At 41.4% G+C, this 10981-nt stretch overlaps 1 protein-coding gene across 1 annotated transcript; it reads left to right on the top strand.

Annotated features, from left to right (window-relative positions):
- The first annotated feature begins 9778 nt into the window (after positions 1-9778).
- Positions 9779-10723, top strand: LOC132242177 (olfactory receptor 56A1-like). Its single transcript, XM_059711091.1, is given in 1 exon segment — positions 9779-10723. A coding segment is annotated over 1 exon segment (945 nt).
- The last annotated feature ends 258 nt before the right edge of the window (positions 10724-10981 follow it).

Raw genomic sequence — 10981 nt, 5'->3', positions numbered from 1 at the left:
ATGGTTCTTGTTGCTAAGGAAGAATGGGGGGTATTGGGTAAACAACTAGCAATCTTTAACATACCATTTTATTCCTGTCTGCCACGCACACAATTGTCTTACTCTTACAGGTTTCTTATGTATTCTTCCAGAGATAACTTGATTATATATTAAATATCTTATATAATAAAAGGCTAATATGCAAATTGTCCCCTCCGGAGTTTGACTGCTTACTATGATGTGTGCTGACCACCAGGGGCAGCGCAGAATGAAGGAAGGCCCCACCTGGCAGCCAGCTACTGGGGGAAGGAAGGCCCTGATCATCCCTGATCGCCCGCCAAGCCTAGGAACTCTACCTATGCACGAATTTCATGCACCTGGCCTCTAGTATATGATAAAGATATATTAATTTATATGTATTTGTCATATAGTATTACAAAATTATTTTGTGTAACATTCTATGTACTGTTTTGCCTCTTGTTTTTTTTAAAAAATATATTTTATTGATTTTTTACAGACAGGAAGGGAGAGGGATAGAGAGTTAGAAACATCGATGAGAGAGAAGCATCGATCAGCTGCCTCCTGCACACCCCCTACTGGGGATGTGCCTGCAACCAAGGTACATGCCCTTGACCAGAATCGAACCCGGGGCTCTTCAGTCCCCAGGCCGACACTCTATCCAGTGAGCCAAACCGGCGAGGGCTGCCTCTTGTTTGTTTGTTAATCAATATATCTTTGAAATTATCCTAATAAGTACATTTAGAGATGCCTATTTTCTTTTGACAACCAACATACTTAGAATGAGCTCTTATAAGGGTGAGGACCACGTTTGCCTCATTCACCAGTATACACAGCAGTAGGTAGTTAGTAAGCATTGGTTTAATGGATGGGGCACACAAATAGCAAATGCCAGAGTAAGATTCTAATATGCTTGTGATTGGAATGATTTCATTTCCATGGTCTTATGTACAACCTTGACGTGTTAAATTATATTGAACTCTCTTTGCATTCTTTAGGAGATAAATGTATTTATTGGTTAAAAAAATGTTAACTGTTTGCTGAACTTGATTTGCTAGGATTTTCTTTCGGATAGCAATACCTACAGTCACACTCCTCAGTCTAGTGGAGACTGTAGAGAAGAGTCAATAAAACACAGATTTTGGAATCAGACAAGTGGTGACCAAGGTGGGTAACTGTGTGACTTTGGCTATCATCTCTCTATCTGTCCCCTACACAGTGGGGATAATAGCTTCTTTTTTTATTATTTTTAATTTTTTTGTATTTTATTTTTATTTATTTATTTAAAAAATCTTTATTGTTGAATGTATTGGGGATAATAGTTTCTACTCTGAAGAGTTGCTCATTCATGTCTAAGGGGGATGAGTCAATGAAAAAAATACATATAAAGGACACGAATAGTTTTGGTCATTCAGAAAGCACTCAAAACACTGGAGTTATTATTGTAATAAAGGATCTTGAGTTTTTAGTCTCTTTTCCTACATTTTCATTCATGTTTGTGTTTCAGGCTTATGCACCAGATCCCTGACTTCTGGATTCTAGGAAAGTTCTTATTTTAGTTCCAAACCACTCCATCCTTTATATTGCAACTCCTTACATGCAGGAGCACCATAAATCAGAGTTCCCAAGGGAACTCAGCAACCCATCACCCAAGTCTCTGTTTCCTAAGCCACCTTTCCCCACCTGGGTCTAAGAAGGTGGGGGCAGAAGAGGAATGAGGATCTCATAAACCGCTCAAGAGTTATTTATCCAAGTCGCAGTATGGTTACCATTGCAGCTGGTAACCATCATGGACTCATCCTTTTACATCTTCTGTAAGTTCCTGGGTCAGGGGAGAGTATTACAGACTGTATTGGATCTATATAGGAGGAGTGACAAGGCAGGCAGGGGTCCTTTTCTAATAGGCAAGCTCCAGTAAACAGGGAGAAAAGGCAATGCGGAGGTTGAAGGAGTGGTATGGTGATTCTGGATGTATTAGCATCCAAATATCCTGTAAGATGCCTTCCACTTTCTCTTTTTCCCTCTGCATTCCTTGCTTGGTTAGGAGACTTAGTGCAAGAAGATAATTGGGCTTCATCTTTTCTGACCAGTAAAGAATGGAGGTCTATGCATTCTACAATCGATAAAGTGTATAAGATGATGCATTTAGTATATCACTGGACACCTGAACCTGAATTCAGAAGAAAATATTGATGAAGAAGCTTCCACTCAACTCTGTTCCAGTACGCAGCTTAAACTGGAGAGAGAAATTTTTCTTTAGATAGATAGAAAGCTCTTATTCATATTTCACCAAACTCAGTTTTTCTGTGATATTCTCTCTCTCCCTCTATCTCTCTCTCCCATCCCTCTCTCTTCTTTCGCTCTTTTTCCCCAAGTTACCTATTCATATATTTTAAAATTATCACCAATGTTCTTTGTCTTTTGGCAGGCCACACATCTATAATTTGTAGCAATACCTCTCCAAAAGGAAACCATACTTTGTATCATCCTGTAACACGATTACGTCTCAGTTTGACAAGGAATTTCTTAATACATAGTGTCCTGAATTGGATAGAATACTCCAGGCGAACTAACCAGAACAGAGTTGAGAAAAATTCTCAACTACTTTCCGCTTGACATTGTGCTTCTATGAAATAAATTAATACATAGAGTACACTTAAAAGAATGGCTGGTATATTCTGGACAATGGATATGTCAGCTAAATTTGTCAATCCAGTTTTAGAGTCCCGGCATTAACTTTTACTCTATGTACCACATTATCAGTCAATGTTCATGGATGCACTTCCACCTGTCAGAACATCTAGGAATCTGTTCCCGTTTCCTTCTCTCCTATTTCAGATTTTCTCATGCCTGCCTTCCTTCCTTCTCTTCTCCAACGTTAAATGGTAAAGAAATGGACTTCAATAGACTTGGAGCTAAAGTGATAATGCTGGCTGGCTGAAGGCAAATGTCCCAGGCTAATGAGTTTCAGGCAATAGAGGTTTGACTTTTCCACAAGTAAATGGCCAACATCTGATGACTGGAAGCAGGTACACAGGAGAATTGATTAGCAAGTGGCCTTTGAGAAGGAGCATAAGAGGTATGAAGATTATGTGAAACAACGCTAGAAAAGGACCAAGTGCTAAGAAGGGCGTTCAGTAGGGATGAGGAAATAGGATATGGGAGGCTATGGGTCAAGGAGGATGCGGGGAGAGGAGATTTTGTATGGAGAAGTTGGTAATGATTTGGACTGAAAGAAATTTGAGAAAATTCTTACCAAAATGATTAGGGACAATAGAGTTGTTTTGTGTTTGTATTAGGGCAAGGGCAAAACACTTATGTCAGAGCCCTATCCCAGGTTTTTACCACCAACAAGGACAGGCTCTTGAGGATCACCTGCATGCAGCAGCATGGGTAAGCCCCCAAGTTCCAACATGCATTTTGTGTCATTCCCTGACCCTTGCAGCCCACCACACAAGCCCACAGAAACAATCATTCGTAGTATTGAGTAGAACTTCTTTTCCCTGCCTCAGTGTCCTCTTCAGCACACTGAAACTCTAATTCTCTCCTCTTACATTCTCTTCTTGAAATTTCCCAGCAAGATAAAACACTAAGTCACAGTAATTCAAAATATTTTTCAATGGACTTTTATTAAGAATCTATGAGATATTAGATAATATTAGGGTGTATAAATGGAAAAGTGCACTTTAGTTGTCCTTATATATAGGGGTATAGGGCGAGGAACAAAAGCTATGTGTTAAGGGTTTCAAAGAAAATTATAGCAATAATAGAAGTTGCTTACTTGACGGACTAACTACTCCAATTATCTTACTTTCCTTCTGAATTTTATACTGCCATTAAACAAATAAGCATGAGCAGTATGTTTCTTTTTTTGTCTTGCCTTTTACTTTACTTACAAGCTTGAGATGAGGCTCTTTAGCTACATAGTCAATCCTCCCTATTTACACTTCCAACTGCTTTCATTCTGGTTTCTATTGTCACCAGTCTAATGAAGTCCAGGTTACTAATGACAACCTTTTAATAAAAATTAATAGCTTTCTAGCCCTGACTGGGTGGCTCAATTGGTTGGAGCATTGTCTTGTACACTGAAAGGTTGGTGGTTCTATTTCTGGTCAGGGCACATACCTAGGTTGTGGGTTCGATCCTGGGTTGGGGAGCATATGGGAGGCAACCAATCAATGTTTCTCTCTTACATTGAAATATATATCTCTCTCTTCCTCTTTCTCTCTCTCTCTAAAAGTATCAATAAAAACATATCCTTGGGGTGAGGATAAAAAAAATGTATTAGCTATTCTTATTCTCATGTTATCCTGAGTGTCTGCTTAACTGAAAAGTTGGTCATTCACTCCTAGTAATTTTCCCCTCAATGTTTCTAGGCTACCATATCCTTCTAATTTTCTTCATGCTTTTCCAGACTCTCTGTTTATGTCTCTCTGTTTCTCTTTTTTGAAAAATTTTTAAGGTTGCTATTTTCCAGGGTTTCAATCTCAGCCTTATGATTTTCTGACTCCATCAGTTATGTACTGATGCTCTTTCAATTTTTACCTTAAACCAGGATCCTACTAATTTGTTCAAATTCTTCATTTTCGACAGCCCAAGATAAATCTCCATGTGGAGATTATAAACAACTCAGCTTTGATATAAACCCATGTGCATTAAACATGCTATTTGCCTGTGTTTCATCTTAGTGGTTTTATTTACTTATTCAAGTAGGAACACAGGGCATCACTCTGGGCTTCTCACCTACTGTCTCTTTTATAACTGATTTGTCACTGAATTCTCTGTCTACCTAACCATTGAAATATGCCCCTTCTTTCCATTCTCAGTGCTTCAGTCTTTGTTCAGATGCTTACTATTTCCCATCTGGACTATTGTATCATCCTTTCTTTCTGCTTCTGCTCTCTTTTTACCCAAATCCATCCATAACATTGCATCAAGAATCATATTCCCATAGCCCCTATCTAGTCATATCTCTTTCTAGTAGAAATATTTTTGTCTCCTCTTTATCTATACAATTAATTCTAAAATCTTTAGCATAGCAAAGGTCCTTCATGATCTGACTTTCTCTCTTTTTATAAAACTCCATTTTCTGCTCTTTGTTTCAACTACCCATCTTCTTGGCTCCAGCCAGATTAAATATTACATAGAATTTCCCTCCAAAGTTTTTCTCCAACTCATTTCCATGCCTTTACAAAATCCATTTCATACACTACCTGAAATATCCAACCTATAGTTATGTCTTCCACATCCATCAAAACTCAACTAAGGTGCTAGCAACTTTAGAAAGGCTTTCCTTCCCCCCCCCTCAGGCTGATTTAGGATATTTTATTTTGTATCACTTTATCACTCTGCTCATAGGACTAGCAATGAATTCATTGAATTCATCCTACAAATATTTTTGGGCATCACTTCATGCCAAGCAATGTGCCAATGGCCCCTACTTTCATGGCATGAAATGTCTAATTGGACTTGGGGGGAAATGTATTTAACCAAATTATCACACACATGTATAACTATAAATTGTGAGGGTAAAGCAAAATACTATCTATATATAAAAAAGCCTGTTCGGACTGTTACGACCGAACGACCAGAATAACCAGTCGCTATGATGCACACTGACCACCAGGGGGCAGATGCTCAATGCAGGACCTGCCCTCTTATGGTCAGTGCACACTTACAGCCAACCTCCCATGGCTGGCCAACCTCCCGCAGTCTCTCCCCCTGGCTGGTCCCTCCCCCCCGGCCGGCCACCCAGATTGGCCTGATCGTGATGGCTGGCCAACCTCCTGCAGTCCCTCCCCCCATTCCTCTTCCAGGTTGGCAGGCCTTGACCACCCCAGTCCCAATTGGCCCAGCTCCAATCAGGACTGGGCGAGATGGCCCTGATTGGCCCTGATCACCGGCTAGGCCTAGGAACTCCACTGTGCATGAATTCGTGCACCGGGCCTCTAGTAGAAACATAAAATAGGAGATTTTGATGTTGTCTAGAAAGGGTTAGAAGAAATCTCCCAGAGAAGGGAATATTTGAACTGAGATGGAAAGGATGTGTAGAAAGTATGTGGGTGCATGTGTAGAAGCATAGGATGCACAGTCTTTGGGAGAAATGGGATCAGTAATGCAAGTTGTATTTGAACAGCTGAAAGAACAGTGTGGCTGGAGTTCAGGAGGCAAGAGATAGAGGGCATCAGATGAGATTTGAAAATGAGTAAGGAGTTAAAGGATATATCACCTTGTATTTATTCACTCATTTACTTACTTACTAAGTAATTTATTCACTGAACCAGGAGCACCTATGAAGGAATCTACTTATTCACTGTACCTATAGTGATGAAAAAACCCCCACCCAACGGACATGGTTTCTTTTCTCATGAACTTATCTACACTAATAAAAGAGAAAAATGGTAATTGGCGTACGACGATACCCTTTTCATTGGCTAATCAGGGCTATATGCAAATTAACTGCCAAGATTGGCAGTTAACTGCCAACTAAGATTGACAGTTAACTGTCAACAAGATGGTGGTTAATTTGCATATGTAGGCACAATGCAGGCAGGTGAAAGGGAAAGCAGGAAGAAGCCCCCTGCCACTGACAGTGATCGGAAACCCAGGGGGGAGCTAAGAGCTGGGGGGCAGGGCAAAGGCGGCCCTGGGGCCGCCTTTGCCCTGCCCCCCAGCCATGATTGGAGAATCAGGTGCCTTTTCCGCCCTGGCCAGTGATAGCAGGAAGTAGGGGTGGAGCCAGCGATGGGAGCTGGGCACGGTCAAGCTGGCAGTCCCAGGAGCTAGGGGCCCCTTGCCTGGGCCTAAAGCAAAGCCCACGATCCACGGGGCCGCTGCAGCTGCGGGTCCCCGCTGCCCGGGCCGGACGCCTGGGCCAGAGGCGTCCGGCCCGGGCAAGGGGCCGATCCTGCGATTGGAGGGTGAGGGGGTCAACGCCTGAGGGCTCCCAGTATGTGAGAGGGGGCGGGCTGGGCTGAGGGACACTCCCCCCACACACACACCCAGTGCACGAATTTCGTGCACCGGGCCCCTAGTCTATATATATAAAAACCTAAGTGACTGTTATGACCAAATGACCAGAATGACTGGAACGACCAGTCAACCAGTTGCTATGAAGCACACTGCCCACCAAGGGGCAGACACTCAATGCAGGAGCTGCCCCTGGTGGTCAGTGTGCTCCCACAGCCAACCTACCATGGTTGGCCAACCTCCCATGGTCCTTCCCCCTGGCTGGCCAGCCCTGATCTGCCCTGATTTGGGCTGGCTAGCCAACCTCTCACAGTCTCTCCCTCCGGTCCTACCCCCCAGCCAGCAGGCCCTGATTGGCCTGGCCCTGATCGGCCAGCCCTGAGCAGGACTGGGTGAGACAGCCCCAATCGGCCCTGATTGCTGGCCAGGCCTAGGAACCGGATTGCCAGCCAGGCATAGGGATCCTACCCATGCATGAATTCATGCACCAGGCCTCTGGTGATCTAATATTGCTCAAATTAAAGCTTCTGTTTTGTTCTATCAACAATGAAAAACAATAACATATTTTAAGCAGATGAGTGGCAAATTCAGATTTCTGTATTAAAATATTTCTCTAATTTCAATGTAGGGAATAGTTTTATAACGAAACCTAGAATGCATTAGGAGGTAATTTCATTTAAGAGACAATGGTACTTTAGTCTTGGGTGGTGACAGTGGAGTACTAGTAGAGAAGACTAAAGAGCTAATTAAAAGGGAAATTTGGCAGGTCTTGAATGGTAGGTTTGTAATGGGTGATATAGGTGAAGAATATGTTCAAATGTCTAGTCTTTAGCTTGTGGAGGAGTCCAGATCTATATGCCATTCACTGAGATAGGAGATGCTAGAAAAAGACCAAGTTTGGAAGAAAAATTTTGAGTTGATTTTGGACTTGATGAGTTTTGGATATCTTTGAGAGACCCAAGTTAATATGTCATGTAGCCTTTTAAAGAATTCTAGGTTTGAGGTATATAACTCAGTAATAATCAACATAGAGATGGTGATAATTATCTGAGGATACAGAGCAGAGAAAATAAGTGGAAGAAAGAGGAAAACAGACTAGCACAGATGAGAAAAGGAAATCAAAGAGAACTCAGGATTGAATCTTGAAACTGATGCCAAGGTAGCGGATGTAAGACAAGTCAGAAAAAATGAGAAGGAGATCAGGAGGTCTGAGATAAACCAGGGTGCAAACTAAGCCAAAGAGAATGTTTCAAGGAAGAGGAGTTGGTCAATTGTTTTAGCAAGATTCTGCAATCTACAAGTAATTTTTTGAGAGAGTTTTTGTGGAAATTAATGGAAAAGAAGCCACATTGAAGTGAGTTATGGAATGGATATGCAGTGAGGAAATGGAGGTGGTAAGTATAACAGTGCTGTGAGAAGTTTGGATGTGAAGGAAAGGAAAGAAAGAAATAGCTGAAAGGTAAAAAGGAGGCTTTCTAATTTTTTATATTTAAAGATGAAAGATACTGATAATGTTTGAAAGACAAGGCAGATTCAGTAAAGAAACAACTATGAATCAAAATTGGGAACTAGAATGCACAATTGATTGTATAAATACAGGCTAGGAGGGCTAGGAGTCAACGTAGAGATGGAAGGTTTGACATTTTGAGGACGGACAGATTCTATTTAATGTGAGTACGCAATGAAAGGATGGGAGACTGTGCAAGTAAAACTGTAATTTTTCTCTTAGGAAGTTGAAGAAAATCTCACTGGGCACATTCCCTTTTCTCTGTGAGGTAGTAATTGATGTCACCTTCCAAGAGAAGAAGAGTTCAAGGATTGAAAAGAATAAAGGTTGAAAAGGGCCTTGGCAAGAAGGAAGAGTTGATTAGGAAAGCTTTGTAGGATGGACAGGAAATATTGTGGGCCCATTTGAAGTTGGTAACTATAAATTTATAGTGCAATCAGCCTTTCCTGTTGGTTTATTCTAATAGTTCTGGGAAAATAAATGGTTATATTCCAATAGTATTGAGATTTTAGCAAAGGTTGAATTTAAGCAAATTTATATTCTATTCTCTTCTAGATTATCATAAGTTTGGGGAGGGGATACAACAATATTATCTATCTTAACTTATATTGGTGTATGGTAGTAGGTGAGGACCTAAATAGATGCTTTTCCCCCTTGAAATGTCAACAATTATCTCAAAACACCTATTTAAAAATTTAAAATAACACCCATTAAAAAAACATCGTATTCACCATAGATTAGTTGCCTCCCTCATCATATATGAGATTACTCTACAAAGTAGGAATGTTTTTAGCCTCTCTCCTTTATACTACTAACATTGTTCTTTTCTTAAACTGGTACCATGCTGACCTAACTTGAAAATCTAATTATTTCACGGATCCATTTTTTCTCCATAGACTGTGGCATTATTTGTTAAGTCTCACCACTCTACCAAAAGAGAAAAGAAAAAGAAAAAGAAAAAAATTCTTTTGGAAGGAAATGACACGCCTTTTTATCTTAGATCTCTCAAAAAGTCTTCACCCTCCTTTTAAACTACTCACTGTCTAATTTAAATGGCATATTACCAACATGATATGTGTATGGATGTTCAGATAACATTTTGAATATTAACCATTCCTGATTATTGCACTAAAAACAAAATAAAACATTGACTGGAATTTTCCTTATTTGGGAAATATCCTATATATAATTAGCTTCCTAAAGAGTAAGTGAGAGGAATACTTTTGAAGTCAATTTAAAAGATTACGTCTTACATCTGACTGTACAAATAGTTAAGAGAAACCTTCTCAGCTCAAGATTAATCCAATGGCTTCACCTAGCAACTACTCCACTGCTCCAGTCTCCAAATTCCTCCTCATCTGCTTCCCTAACTACCAGAGTTAGCAGCACTGGCTGTCCCTGCCCCTCACCCTCCTCTTCCTCCTGGCCATGGGGGCCAATGGTATTCTTTTGATCACCATCCGACTGGAGGCCTCTCTGCATGAGCCCATGTACTACCTGCTCAGCCTGCTCTCACTACTGGACGTTGTGCTCTGCCTCACCGTCATCCCCAAGGTCCTGGCCATCTTCTGGTTTGACCTCAGGTCCATCAGCTTCTCTGCCTGCTTCTTCCAGATGTTCATCATGAACAGTTTCCTCCCCATGGAGTCCTGCACATTCATGGTCATGGCCTATGACCGCTATGTGGCCATCTGCCATCCTCTACGATACCCATCCATCATCACTGATCAATTTGTGGCTAAGGCTAGTATCTTTATTGTCGCACGAAATGCCCTTCTCACTGCACCCATTCCTATTCTCTCTGCCCAGCTCCATTATTGTGGAAAAAATGTCATTGAGAACTGCATCTGTGCCAACCTGTCTGTGTCCAGGCTCTCCTGTGACAACTTCACCCTGAACAGACTCTATCAATTTGTGGCTGGTTGGACCCTACTGGGCTCAGATTTCATCCTTATCTTCCTCTCCTACACCTTCATCCTAAGAGCTGTGCTTAGATTCAAGGCCGAGGGGGCTGCAGTCAAAGCCCTGAGCACGTGCAGCTCCCACTTCATCCTCATCCTCTTCTTTAGCACCATCCTGCTGGTTGTGGTGTTGACAAATGTGGCCAGAAAGAGGGTCCCTATGGACATCCTGATCCTGCTCAATGTCCTTCATCACCTCATACCCCCTGCCTTGAACCCCATTGTATATGGGGTTCGGACCAAAGAGATAAAACAAGGAATTCAGAAATTGCTGCACAGAGAAATGTGAATATGTAGAAAAGGTGTCTAAATCCTTCTCCCCTTTTTGCTTAGTGATTTTGCCTGGGTAGCAATGCCTAGAAATGCCTGTGAGTGAAAATGTATTATGCACAGGGAGGCTTACTTCATAATCTATCCAGACACCTTTCTTTTTTCTCTTTGCCTGGTTCAGGTGAAGTTAGGCAAGAGGGAGAAACACATATTTCTTTAGTAACTGCTTTGAGCCTAGGCAATCATATTTAAGTAATTTCATCTTCACAACATCTCT

Source organism: Myotis daubentonii, chromosome 9 (genome assembly GCF_963259705.1).
Source record: "Myotis daubentonii chromosome 9, mMyoDau2.1, whole genome shotgun sequence".
Classification (NCBI taxonomy): Eukaryota; Metazoa; Chordata; class Mammalia; order Chiroptera; family Vespertilionidae; genus Myotis; species Myotis daubentonii.
Note: the sequence above shows the minus strand (reverse complement) of the source record. Positions and strands in the feature narration are given on the sequence as shown.